The following is a 14,512-nucleotide window of genomic DNA, read 5'->3' as shown; positions in this document are numbered from 1 at the left end:
TTTTTCAGACTGCATTTGCTGCAGGGTCCAAACGTTTTGACGGTGTTGAGACTTCAATCCGGGTCAGACGTCCTAATTTAAAAAATAAAATGTTGGAAACAGTGTGTTTTGTTTCAGGGTGGTCGTGTTGAGCTTTATTCTGGAAGGTGTTACCGGAAATCGTATTGTGATAGGTTAACTTGACACATTTGTAAATTTCGCAGTGAGCGTGGAAAAAACTGGAGCACGAGCTGTAAATAAGCATCTGAGTGGCATTCAGAGTTTCCACACTGCGTGAGTCACTGTGGGAGAGATTACAAAGGCGGCACAAGTGTTTACGTGTTTGACCTGCGGCGCGTTTACTAACAAATGAATCAAGCGTCTTCATCCCAGGCACCAATCAATTGATATCAGAGCATAATTGAGTTGAAGGGAGGGAACAGTGAGCGGAGACTGTCAAGCTCGGGGGCTGTCAGGCTGTGAGAGTGTGTGATTGAGTGTGTGTGTGTGTGCATGTGTGTGTGTGGAGAGAGGGATTATCGTTACGCACGTTCTGCGGAGCCGCACACTTGGTGATGCGTTCAGTCGGGAGATGTGCAGCCGGGCAGCAGTGAGCGTCAGTCCGGTCAGTCAGCGGCATAAACAGCGCGTGCAGACGCATCCGGATGGTTTGTGCGCACGATTTACGAGCGCCGGTGGATTTGGACGCTCCGTGTCTGATCATTTATATCTCTAAATCGTCATTTATCCATTCAGAGCACAAAGAAGCGCGGCGCTAAACAAAGGATTTGGGGGTGAAAAAACGACAAAGAATCAGCCGCGACTGAGGCGTTTCGTGCCTGCGGTTTGGGACTCGACTCACGTTGTGTCTCTGAGGACAGCGGGGTGAATAACGGGGTCCCTCCGTGTTTACAGCCCGGAGCTGGAGGAACCATCTGGACTGGCCGCGTACACTTCCATGTGGATGGAGAGGGAACACGCAAAGCCCGAGAGTCCCTCACTCCCTCATACCGAAATGTGACATTTCTCCATCCTGTTCGCCATATCTGACATCTCTGCGACCATCATCCTTCTCTATTGGATTTGTTTACATCGATTAAGGTACGTGCACCTTTCACCTCCTCATTGATTATCGATGAGTATTGTCGCCTGATGCGGGAAAGATGTGTGTGTGTGTGTATGTGTGTGGCGTATTTTGGATACACATCCCGTCGGGTCTCGTTTGTTTTTGGAACGTTTTCCCCTCAAGATTGCGTTGATTTAAGGCTGTTTCGGTGCTTGACACAGCTGAGGTGGAAGTTACATCACTGACAGTCCGGACAGAAAGGCGATGTCGATGCACCAAACGCAACTGTATGGACGCTGGATGAATGCGTGAAGGGGACACAGCAGCGACACAACTCGATCTGCACAAATGTACACTGAGACACAATGCTGCTTTAGTCTTGACCTTAAGGTTGCATGTTGGTATGTGGTAAATCCGTGTTAACCTTACTTCAAGTGTGTGTGTGTGTGTGTGTGTGTGTGTGTGTGTGTGTGCGTGTGTGTCCGCGGTGTACTTTGGCTCGGGAACAATCTTGTGTGTGATTGGCTTTGACACATTTTTCTCACGAGGATGAAAACGTCGGTGCTTGGAGCTGCACCTCCATTTCATGACCAAGCCACCACAATGGACATTTTAAGAGAACCAACCATTGAACCCCTCCTCCTCCTCCTCCTCCGCCTCCTCTCCTCCTCCTCCTCCTCCTCCTCCATTCTTTAGTTTAAACCACAGAGGTTAGATGTCAGTCTTTATTTTTAGATCTTTTCACACACACACACTCACACACACACACATATACACACACCTTTATTTCAATGGTCTTGCTGCTGGTCCCTCCAACAAACACTCCTCTGAAACCCCCAGGGAACCTTCCCATGTGGTCAGTATTGTTAGGGGAGGCGAGGGGGGCTGAAAAAAAAAGAACATTCTCTAAATGTGTGTTTGCTTTACCCTGCTCCTTAGGTCAGCTGAAACCAAGGGTGCCCCCCCCCAACACACACACACACACACACACACACACACACACACACACACACACACACACACACACACACACACACACACACATACATACATACAAAGCCTGCCTCAGCCTCTGTCATTCCCTCCCCACAACCACACAGAGTCGGGGTATCACACAGGCAAAATGTGTATTGAATCGGTTGGGTGCATTGGTATGCGCGCGTGTGTGTGTGTGTGGGTGGATGTATGGATTGGTTTTGTATTGATCGATAGGTGCTACACGAGCACCAGTGTGCTGTCAGCTGCGCATTTGTCTACTCAGAAAGCTCCTGGGCCCATTTTGGAGAGTTCTGTTTTCCGCCATTAGTCAATATTCAGCAGAGTGGAGCTGTTTTAGTCCCAGGCTCTGTTTTCATATTACACTGACTTACTTCACTTCCTCTTGGGAAAAGACGATGCTGACTGCTCGGGGCTGATGCCATATGTCGTGTCTTGTGTGTACATATGTATGCATGCGTGTGTGTGTGTGTGTGTGTGTGTGTGTGTGTGTAAGAGCGAGGTCTGTGAACTAAACTGAGGATCTGGAGTCCACCGTCCCTGATTTTCCTGCCATATGTGCATTTGCGAATAAATCAAACTGACCCCCCACCCCCTCTCTCACACACACACACACACACACAATCGCTCTAGGCACCGCGACACAAATCTTCCTCCACACATCTGGCTGTTCCCGCTTTTCTCCCGCTCCTCCGATCACAATCAACACTATCAAACCAAACCTGATCGCTCCCGGGCCTCTGTGATCTACCGCCATTCATCATACACTCCCCTCCCTCCCCCCTCCCCTCTTGATGTACAATAGGAAATGATTATCAATATCACATGGTAGTGGAACACGTGAGAAAGGGCTTCCGTGTGTTTTCTTTTTTTTGGGGGGGGTTTTGGGTTTTACAATGTAATGACTTCATATCTGAGCGATCGGTTGTCGATGTAGGAGGAGAAAGGAGAAGCAGCATAGGGAGGGAAGGCGGAGGGTTGAGATTAAACACTGGCAGTGTTGATTGCCAAGTCAATTAGCATATGGTCTTGCTGTGAGTCCACTCGCATGGTAATGAGGTCTAATGAGGGGGGGGAGGGGGGAATAGCTCCACTGTCAGATTCTCCATGATGACACCCAAGAGGCCACTGCAGTCAATGGGGCGGCCATGTTTCAGTCAGGCCATTGAAGAACTTTCTCTGAACCTGGCCTTCTTCTGTCGTCTCTAGGCTTTAGTCTAGTCTCTAGGTTAGGGTTGAGAGCTGATGCCGTGTACAAAGATTCCACTCAGTCGGTCAGATCGTATGGTGCAAGTTAGTTTGTGGTTAGGTCGTGTTGTTTATTTGCATTTTTGCTTTTATTTGAAGTCAGACGTTGGCCAAGTCAGCAGTTCCTACTTCTGAATTACATAGTTGCTTTCTATAACAGCTCAACTCAAAAAGGGAAAAGAAACAGAAAGGATAAAGGGAAGAAATTGATCGCACGTCGCAAATCCAACTCTCTTATCCCTCCTTCAAATTAACCCCCTGCACACCACAACAGCTCCTAAACAAACCCCTTCTCCCTTCCTTCCAGCGCTCCCCAGGCAGCCATATTTCTTTGACCCGTTAGTGCCAAACAGAGCGGTTTCAGTCTCAGGGGAAGTGGCATTTACGCATAATCTTTCATGTCAGATGCTTTCTCTCGGGTGCAATAAACCCAACAGACCTTGTTTAGATCGTTTTAATTAATCTTCTTGGAATCTAAAGGGGTTATATCAATTTCAATTTGTATCATTTCAATCATGGTCAGATTTCAAGCCATTTCATTGATTTATGGGTGAGGATATTCTACTTGAGAGGCAGAATAATTGGTTGTGAAGGCCTCTTGTATAATCTGGTGTATTCCTTGATGGTAGATTAGGACCTGGATATTTACTGGTGATTGGTCTATTTTGCCCTGACAGATTTACTGCAGTCTTCCTCCTCAGTGCTCTCCAAGAAGGAAACGTGTGCTCTTTATTACGCTCTTCCTCCACTCTCATGATGTGTTTGTGCAGTTTACCTCATTATACAGCTAGTTTCCTTGTTAATGTTGTATTATAAATGGATAGCAATAGGCAACTACACTGTGTAACTTGAAGTTCAACAGGTTTTCTATAGGAATCTATATAGAGAGACATTGTTGTCATTGTCCACTGGTGTGTGCTGTCATAATGCAGGTATGCTTATCTTGGAGTGTGTGTGTGTGTGTGTCTGTGTGTTTCACATTCAAGGGACTGTGTCATTCGACGTCCATCATGATGTCACAGTCGACACAATGACATCATGATTGAAAAGCTGGGGATATATAGTCGGGTTGAGCGAGTGAAGTATTGCTGAAGATTTTACAAGAGATCGGCAAGAAAAGGTAGAAATGGGCAAAGGGGAGGAGGGGGGGTGCCTTCAAGGGGGTGAAAGGGGTGAAACATCAAGCGGAGGGTGGGCGAGAAAGATTGAAGCGCATGAGTCTGTTTGTGGTTTTGTTTGTTCGACTCCCACTGTGTCTACCATCTTACTTTCTTTTCTGCTTACAGTGTTTTAATTCACAAACCAGGAAAAGCTGGAAAAGTCTTCAGTTCAGTAAAGCCTAAAAAGATTATCGCAATATTACACGTCAGATAACTTTAGTTTGATATTTAAAGTCATTGTCTCATTGAATGTCAGAGATTGAGTCAGATGTTGTTTGTCCCGCTGGGGTATTTGACTCCTATGATGTCTTTATGTGTGATATCTGCTGAGTCTATGTTTCTTGCTTCAGGGAAACTCCCAACACTGAAAGTTACTTCAAATCAATTAGTTTCACTTAAGACACCAGAGAAGGTCAAGAGAGCTCCAGACAAGCGAGCACTCTGACGCCTCTGACGCCACGCACAGCCGATGCGGCATCCGACTGAATCCCCGCGACTGTGAGGGAGACGGCGGTAATTAAACATTAATCTCATGACAGTTTTTGTGATCCAAGGCATTCTGGAAGTGGAAGTGCACCAGTTTGGCTCTGCTGGTTCTGATAGGAGTCACCTTTTCTAGACACACACACACCACCCACACACACACACACACACACACACACGCACACGCACACACACGCACGCACGCACGCACACACACGCCATGTCCCTTCCTAAAGTATCATCACAGTGGTCTGGATAAAGCAGCAGGTGATTAAAAAGAAGATAGAATCTAGTCATCAAAATGTAATAATCCTTCCAATTATCGCCATGGTAATTACACAGCATCTGGTTTAGCACAATGTCTGATAATGATGTGTGGTTGTAATTGTACAGGAGGGTTTGCTTGACTTCACTCCTCTCTGTCTCCGTCCAGCCTGATGCACATGTAAGTAGCTGCACGTGTGTGTGTTAACAGCGCCGCAATGAGGAATGCAAAACTGCGTACACGTTCAGCTTCGAGTCAGAGCGCTGTGCTGTCACACGCATGCATAATACACAGCCACCGAAACAGAATGTTACATGTGTGTGTGCAAATGGACCTGCGCTCTCGGGCATAGTGCCAGCTGGTGTATACGTGTTTGTGCGTGTGTGTGTGTGTGTGACACATGCAGTATGAATGTTTGTAACGTTGCTACAGCAGACAGCAGCGGCTAAGATGGACCTCCTTAAGTGCCAGCAGGCCTCCTGGCACCGAGGAAGACGAGCGCCTGAGAAACAGCAGCCATGCAGCAGAACTGGCAGGAGCTGGATCCTTCCCCAGTTACATAAGACACACAATGTGAATCTAAAAGCAAGGGGAAAGGAAGGGAGGTGAGGGCGCGGGTGGGGGGAGAGAAAAGGGGCGAAGGAAAGGAGCGGAGCAAAGATATTCGACGGTGGGGTGGAAGGGAGAGGATCGTTTTAGAAGGAGGAGGGTGTGAGGCACATCTTCTCACAGCACATCTTCAAATGTAGCAGAGAGATGAGAGGAGAGGAGAGGAGAGGAGAGGAGAGGAGAGGAGGTGTTCAGCCCCAAAAATAATGGAGGATTCAAATGGAGGGGAGGACAGAAATGGCTGCACGTAGAGGGAGGGACAGAGACAGAAACAGAGAGAGAGGATGAAGAGGGTGGCAGCAGCATCCTCTGTGCTGTACAAAGTGGAGGGCCAGGGCTCTCTTCTCCCTTTGCACATGACAATTTTGTTTGTGAGGAAGAGGAGAGAGGAGGAGGGAGTGCAGCATGTGTGCTGTACACATGTGTTGTGTACATCTGCATCTTCTGTGTGTTTGTGTGTGTGTGTGTGTTGGCAGTGGCAGCTCTCTGAATTCATCAGTTCTCTGCCAAGTCACACTCAAAAGCAACCAGAGCAACAGCATGTGTAAGAGAGTGAGAGTGACCGTGTGAAGGAGTGAGGGACAAAGTGGCCAGTGTGCAGGACATGAGTCTCTCTCTCTGCCTCTCTCTCTCTCTCCCTCCCTCCCTCTCTCTCTCTCTCTCTCTCTCTCTCTCTCTGCCTGTCTCTCTGAACAGTTCTGTGGCTGTGTGTTTTTACAGGAGTTGTCATTAGGCAGTGACACAAGGAAAGCAGTGGAGAAAGACAAAAAGAGGCTCACAAAAGAAAGACAAAAGGAGGAGGAGGAGCTCTGTGAGGACAGTGAGCCGTCGCCTTTCCTCTTCATTTTATTTAGACATGGGGTGTAACCATGGTTATCAGGGGACCACTCGAAAAAAGAACACAAATGTGTGTGTGTGTTTGCTCAGACACACATGTGCTACAGAGACCCGGCACTGTGTGTGTGTGTGTGTGTGTGTGTTTTGGTGACTCATCCCTTCATTTGTACTGATTGATGTTAATGTGGAGCAAATAATAACCAGAGGCTGTTTGCTGCTGCAGCAAGGTGGGAAGGAGAAAGGAGGCAAAGACGGGAACACAGCTGTTAAGAGATTTGGTAAAGGATACAATGCACACACTCATGCATACACGCATCTCCCAGGGTTACCGAGGCACTCACTTGTAAACAAATGGACGGGCCGATCATCGCGTCACAGGCTGTCAGCCTATTTGTTTACTTAGTTGCTTTGGCATTCTTTTCATTACCTCATAGTCTCTCTCTCTCTCCCCTCTCTCGCTCGCTCTCTCTCTCTCTCGCTCTGACTGTCCCCATTTAAAGTGTGTGTGCTGGAGGGTCTGTGTGTGACCCGTCGCCATGGCTAGTGTGTAGTTAAAACCTAGCACTCCTCCCTGACGGCCCGGCCATTTCACACTCTCTGTCTTGCTGGCACACACACACACAGACACACAGACACACACACACACACAGACACACACACACACACACACACACACACACACACACACACACACACACACACACACACACACACACACACACACACACACACAGGGTGCTGCTTATATGCGATGGGCCTCATGTGGTATGTAAATATTGTGTTACAGATCTATTCGTGGACACCAGGAGGGTGTTTTTTTTCCCGGGGCCCCATAGCTGGTGTGAGTTTGAAGTCTTGCGAAATAAACAATCCAGCGAGAGGGGGATAAGGGTGTGTGCCTGTGTGCCTGTGTGTGTGTGTGTGTGTGTGTGTGAGTGAGTGTGTGTTCAAAAGCGTATTGTTTAGCACAGTAAAGTGTGAGCCAGCTTGGAAAGAATTTTTGAAAGCTCAGTGATGTCGTGTTGAGGCAGTTGACAGTAACTTGGCTCATGAAGGTATTTGTGTGTGTGCGTGTGTGTGTGTGCGTGCGTGTGTGTGCACACGTGCCTGTCTGGCAGGGGTGATAAAGCGATATATTGTTTCACTGGGACATTTCCCTGAAACTACGATGCTTGTGTTTGAAGTATGTGGAGCATATTGTCTTTGTTATTGTCTCTGGCCTCCTCGGCTGCCTGATAGTGAGCAGAGCTGCACTTCCTTCCTGCCCTCAAGCTCTGGACAAATCAGAACGTCTCATTAAGGCGCTCGTCCTTGTTTCAGTTGTACTGGACTTTTCAGGGTATTGAGGTATATTTAAGCCTCATGTATATCTTTGAAATGTGTGTAAAAACACTCTCTCTCTCTCTCTCTCTCTCTCTCTCAGAGGATGGCCTTCACCTCGGTCCTCCTCCCTCTCCTGCTCCTCACTGTTGCTCCTCGTGCGTCCAGCCAAGACCTGGAGGACTCTCAGGCTCTCCCGCGGGGCTGCGGCTGGGGCCTGGTGCGACCCTACACCCTCCTCTGTGACCTCGACTCCATATGGGGGGTAGCTGTGGAGTCGGTGGCGTGTGGCGGGGCACTAGCTGTTATTCTGCTCGCCTTAGTCCTGCTGTGCCGCTTACGCCACATCAGTGAGGGAGAGAAGCGCAGCGGTGTGGGACCCATTCTCCTGCTGCTCCTGGGCATCCTGGGCTTGTTCGGCCTGAGCTTTTCCTACCTTATCGAGCAGGATGAGTCGCTGTGTTTGCTCCGCAGGGCCCTGTGGGGTCTCCTTTTCGCCATTTGCTTCTCCTGCTTGCTGGTGCAGGGTATCCGTCTGCGCAGACTGGGCCGTGAGCGTCGTAGCCCCAGCGGCTGTGCGCTCACAGGCTTGGCGCTGGGTTTGAGCGCCGTGCAGGGCATTATCGCTGCGGAGTGGCTACTTCTGACCGTGCTGAGAGAGGGACGCAACGCCTGTCAGTATCTGCCGCTGGACTTCTCTCTAGCCTGCAGCTACGTGCTCGCCCTCCTGCTGGCCGCACTGACCGCCGCCTCTTTCGCGCTGTGCGGTAAGACGCGTCAGTGGCGGTGCAGTGCCATCTGGCTCCTGATGACCTGCCTGCTGTCGGTGCTGCTGTGGGTGGCCTGGGTGGGATTCTACCTGTACGGAAACGCCTGGTTGGGGAGATCTCCTGAGTGGAATGATCCGGCGCTGGCAATCGCATTAGTGGCTCAGGGTTGGCTGCTGCTGATCTTCCACGCCATCCCTGAATCTCACATCTGCCTGAGTTCTCCGCCTCAGCCCACCGCCCCCGATTACTTCGACACTTCCCAGAACTCCACACGACTGAGGGAGACGAGCTTCGATGAAGACATCCCTCTCTCCCACAGGCAGTTTGTGGAGAACCAGGGCTACGGATATGATGAGAATACTGCAGGTACAATCCAATATTTGAGTGCAGCAGAGCTGTTATGTGCAGGCGGCCTGAAAGTAGGCCAAAGTACGTAGTAGGAGCAGGTGTGGCTTGAAGAAATCCAACAAATTATTATATCACAGTGGAAACATTATCTAATAAAATGTATGTAATGACTGCTGTGATTAAAAATGATACAAAGTAAAAGAATCATTGTGATGAATCGTCCCTGTGGATTATGACATATGAGACTTCAGGTCCTGTTGCAATCTGACAAATTCTCAAATTAGGTAAAAAACATTAAAAAAAAGCTAAAACAAGGCTGAGAAAGAGTGGAAGGCAACTTTAAATTACAGATTTACAGTCAGACAGTGTTTGGGTGAAGAACTCCGGGACTTTAAAGGTCTACAGATGTACTGTTCTTGAGTAAACGTACGTTATTCCAGCCCAGTTGTGACAGCGAGCGCTCTGCTCTCTGTTTATCGGCTGGCAGGCTTGAGGTCTGGCGGCGGCGGCGGCAGCAGCGGCGGCGGCAGCGGCGGCGGCGGCGGAGGCAGCGCGCAGCATAACAGCAACACCGGTGCGAGGCCCAGTGCGCCTTTCCGTAGCAACGTGTACCAGCCCACCGAGATGACCATGATCCTGAACGGGGGAGCGGTGAGTACATCATCTCAGTCGCAGGTACAGCTTACACACTTCTGACTGACATTTAACCCGCCGAAAAATCTTGAATGCACATCCGAGCCCTCCAGAGCATCAGTCTGCTGCACAGGAATGAGCAGTGGTGTGGGTGTGAGCGTCCACGACACATGTTGCACGTGCATTCGCGCATGCATGTCGACGTGCCTGTGTGTTCTGTACTTGGTTCTGCACATGCATGGATGGACTTGTCACCAATGGTCACTCATTTAACATTGATTTGGGCACGAGTGAGTGTGAGAGAGCTTCCCCGGAACGCGCGTGTGTGTGTTTGTCTGTGTAAATATAAGCTGCGATGGTAATCTGTCCAGCAAGCGATGCAACTGTCACTGACACACTGCTGGAGAGTTAAGGACTGTGCGGGGGCACCAGGTGTGACACGGGGGAGGGGCAATGTTCATGAAATGAGGAGGAGAAATGTTCAGACGAGATATAAATGAAAAGGACTATTTGGTCTCTAGAAATAGATCAGTATTTTGTCATTTCATTGACAAAATACAAATGGCTCTTTGTCCTTTCATGGACAACATCCTCTTGTCTTCCATCTGCACCTGCTAAGACTGAAGGAACTCTTTCTAAGACCAGAAACCGACCAAAACAGCCATTTGCGATTGCATGATTCTGCCCGGAGGAAGGAAACGTAGCGAGTCTTTATTGTGAGATTGCCTGATCGTGCTCGGTTGGTTGTCTGTGTGTGTTCTGTTCTTCCTCTTGGGGTGTGTTATTAGTACCTCTCCCCTGGCCACTTAGTTAATAAAACAAGATGTGGGCTGTAAATTGTTATTAACCTCGCTTCTTCTTCTTCTTTCTCCTTAAGGTGCCTTCTGCCCCTCCCACTTACACAGGCAGGCAGCTGTGGTGAGGCAGAGGGCCGAAGATGAGGACGTGCGGAAGAAATTGAGAAGAAAAAGAAGACAACAGATAGAATGAGGATGGGGTCCGGGGGCGACCCCTCGCTCTGGTGTACAGACTTTGCACTCTTGACTTGTGTGCCAATCAACTGCGTGTGATTGTGTGTGTGAGAGGAAAAAAACATGACATGGAGGACAGAGCTAAAGATTTGACAAACTCCCTCCAGCGCCCAATTCTCTGCAGGAGATTTGGCGTCGCTGGCAAAACACGCCGGCCGGGATCCGACAACACCCACGTGCGATATTCTTTTGATTGTGTGATTTGAGTTTGCTCCCCTTTGAGACTACACACTGTAAGGATCCTTGAAAACTGTGAAACCTATCGCTCAATTTCACGCTTTAACCTTCCCGTCATCTCTGCTGCTCCTCGCAACGCCGCTGAGGTGGAATAATTTGGCTCTGTCCTCCATCTATCCATCAGTGTAGGTAGAAACAAGAGCATATGGGCAACTGTACAGTTTGAGCACCTCCCCCTTAAAAGAACCCAGCTACCGTGGGCGAACACGAGAAGACGAATGCGTGTGTATTCCCTACCATCTCCAACACTCACACCGCCTACCGCTCTTGACAAGTCTTCAACAGCTTTTATCCCCTTGACCTCTGTGTTTTTCCGGTTTCTCGGCACCTTCTGTGAATATAACATCCTCTCACCTCAGCTTCAGCTTCAGCCTCAGGCCTCCCACCTGCATGGACGGCTTCCGATAACGTGAAAACAAAACCCCGCGAAGGCCGCACTGCTCCGGGAAACACGCCGCCGCCGCAGACAATCTGGAGTACCTGAGGAGAGGAGCGATATGAACGTCTTGTTAGAAACACGATGGAGTGGAATGGATTCTGATTGGGTGTCTCTTGGTTGGTTGCTGGGCTTTGAATCTAGGTCAGACTGTGGTGCTTTCCCCACATCTCCACTGTGGCCTCTGGAGAAACTGTCACTTTATATCAGTCGGAAATGAACAGAGGTATTGGCCCCTTGTACTCATTTCCTCTTATCTGTGTGTATGAATGGGTTTTACATGACATGTTTTGTGATTTCTTTGAGATCGTTGGGTGGCATCTGGTGCTAAAATCCTCCTTTTTCTCCTCCACACAACTTCCACGGCAACAAGCAGTATTACAGGAACAACAGGCGCATGCGTCGTCAAGCCAGCGAGCGACAGGAGTATAAATAGAGCAGTGGCCGGTGTGTGTGTGTGTGTGTGTGGATATTCTAGAATCTTAGGGTGATCAGATTTACACAAGGCGCAAAGGTAGAAGGCAAGAGAGATGGAATATATAAGCTTGAAGCGGAGGATCGGAGGAGGAAGAGAACGGGGGTGAGGAAGGAGGGGGGCGGAGTCAATGTGACCTCCTTCAAGTCTGCCTCCTCCTCCTCCTCTCCCTCCTCCTCTCCCTCCTCTGTGCGGGGATATGGATCCCGTGAGCTCGTGCTGGTGGATCTGTCTGTCTGTGTGGATCTGTCTGTCTGCGTCTTCTCTGTCTCCCTGCTCCTCCTCTTCTTGACATTTCGTCCCAGTGCCAAGGAGGACTCCCGTTTCAGTGGAGTCTCCGTTTCACCTCCTTTTCCCCCCTCATCATTACATCAGCTCTCTCTCTCTCTGTGTGTGTGTGTGTGTGTGTACATAGTAGTGCTGCTTGGTTTTTTACTGTAGGCTGAGTTAAGACAACAGAAGTCTTAGGACCCACTGGACATCTGACTACTGCAAAAATATTACTGATATTACTTTGGGATTTGTTTTAAACTCAGTTGCTTTGTGTTTCATGCGTTTGTTCGTTAAGTTTTGCTTTTATTTTCACTTGCTGGTTCTTTTTTTTTTATATAAACTAGCAAGACATTATTTGCCAGCACTAGATATGCTTTTATTTTTCAATTGGTTCATGTTGAGGTAATTGACACGGTTTGTTATTAATAGTCAATCAACACAGTATTCTCAGTGGTCCACACTTTGCTGTAACACACCCAGAAATTGTGAGTTATTTTTCAAATGTTCATGCAGAAAATAAAGACTCCTTCTGTGAGACTTTTGGGAAATGAACAAAAGCAAGGCAGGGATTGCAGAATAAACTAACGTTGACGCTACCATGAGTCAGTCTGGTGAGCCTTTGGTCTGCCAGTAACCCTCAACTAAGAAAGGACTGAACACAACAAGGGGTTACTGGATCCGGAGTCGACCCCCTGACTACCTGTGCTACTGTATGTCTGTGTCACTGGCCTGCCCTGAGCCAAACTGAGCCCAGGCCCGCTGAGCTGGGCCGACCCTGGTCAGAATTAGGCGAGAAGGCCCTGGATCTTTATGTTTCATAGCCCAGGAAGAAGAACTGTCCTCAGGGTTTTGGACGGTCACTGGTAATGAGACCAGCTCTCAAGAGTTGGGAGGGGGTGGGGTGTGTGTGTGTGTGTGGGGGGTGAGGGCGGGGGGAGGGAGGGCTGCGGGGCGGGGCGGGGCGGGGAGTGGAAGTTGCAATTCTTGTGAAGTTTTCACTCAATGTGAAGTACAAAAAAAAGAAGAATAATAACCTGTGACTTCGTAGATTTTGCACTCGTCGACTACCTATCTGTGCATGCTCATCACCATTTCTACATGTGAGACCTTTCTCAGTCGTAATTTTCAATAATAACTATTTATGTAAAGGTCATGTGACAGCAATCATAATTTCACTGTATATCAGATGACACACTTATGTCTGTGCTTTATTAAACACAAAGGAGAGCTGGTTCATGAGCAGAAAGGAGGTTGAAGTCAGGGGATGTGGTCCAAAAATAGAATCATTCCCTATAAAGGAACAAATGTCATCAGGAACGGACCGGAAGATTGACCTCCTCTGATAGTTTGAAGAGTCGAGGGGAGAGAGAAGAAAAAAAAAGAGAATCGTCTTGAGTGATGTTGTCTCTGTGTTTCAAATCAAATAGACTGTGGTGAAATTTGCACAATAATTCTATGTGTTTAAGTTTGTCAGCCCAGGGGACACCAAACTCCCCCCGCCTCCCCCTTCCGGTTGGACACCCCTTCCTCCCTGGGTTTGACATGTCCTTGCCTGTCCTCTCCTGATTCGTCTTGCCTTCAGACTGTTCCACTGGGGCGGCTGACAGGGGTGATATTGGTTTTCACAGCTGTGACTGTGCAGTGACGCAGCATGCCTATGTATACAACTCAATTCCCCTGATTAGGATTTAAGAAAAAAAAAAAGAAAAAGTTAACGCTCTTGTTTCTGTAACTGATTCAGGAAAAAAAAGTACAATAAAAGTGTCATGTTTGTAGTTAAACTTCACCTGGACGTGGTGTGTTTTCTTCCCCGCCCCCCAGCAAGTGGATATTCTGTCATTCATGAATTTAAGTGAAGGGATGAGACCAAATGTGTCAGGGCCCCCCCTACAACCCCAAGCCTGTATTTTAGTCCTCCAGTTTCCGCATTGTTACACAGAAATGGAACAAATCCTTCAGTCGTGTCTTTACCCACCTAGCATCGCAATGTGAAAATAATTACAAAAAACACCAAACTCCAACGGTCCCTGCTTTCCCTTTGGCTCATGCCGCCCACAAATGCTCTCTTTTGACAATAATTCAGGCCTGTTAACTCCCATGTGTCGGATGTGTGCTGTGTGTTTGGACCCTGAGTCTAGAGTGTAACATGTAATCAGTGTATTCTCAGCCCGTATGCGCGTTGCTGCTATGTTGGGAGACGCTTTTCATTTTGACTGTCAAACCACACACAGTTCACACAGGCGTTCATTTCTACACCGCCACCCCTAAACTTGGGAACGTCGTCATGGCGCTTTGCTCTGGCGGCTGACTGTGTGATCCGGTTTCAACACGGCCCAGACTCCGTGG

At 48.6% G+C, this 14,512-nt stretch overlaps 1 protein-coding gene across 2 annotated transcripts; it reads left to right on the top strand.

Annotated features, from left to right (window-relative positions):
• Positions 1-263: 263 nt before the first annotated feature.
• Positions 264-13,039, top strand: gprc5ba (G protein-coupled receptor, class C, group 5, member Ba). Of its 2 annotated transcripts, none has more exons than XM_076143274.1 (4): positions 264-1,080; positions 8,067-9,099; positions 9,569-9,732; positions 10,592-13,039. In XM_076143274.1, the coding sequence occupies exons 2-4, from the start codon at positions 8,070-8,072 to the stop codon at positions 10,634-10,636; spliced, it is 1,239 nt and encodes a 412-aa protein (XP_075999389.1). In that variant the 5' UTR covers positions 264-1,080; positions 8,067-8,069; the 3' UTR covers positions 10,637-13,039. The 2 variants fall into 2 exon arrangements, with proteins under 2 accessions (XP_075999389.1, XP_075999388.1); XM_076143273.1 differs by having other exon boundaries at positions 9,569-9,756.
• Positions 13,040-14,512: the final 1,473 nt, after the last annotated feature.

Source organism: Genypterus blacodes, unplaced genomic scaffold (assembly GCF_046128005.1).
Source record: "Genypterus blacodes isolate CSIRO-AG114 ecotype Tasmania unplaced genomic scaffold, CSIRO-AGI_Gbla_v1 ptg000022l_1, whole genome shotgun sequence".
NCBI classification, from domain to species: Eukaryota; Metazoa; Chordata; class Actinopteri; order Ophidiiformes; family Ophidiidae; genus Genypterus; species Genypterus blacodes.
Note: the sequence above shows the minus strand (reverse complement) of the source record. Positions and strands in the feature narration are given on the sequence as shown.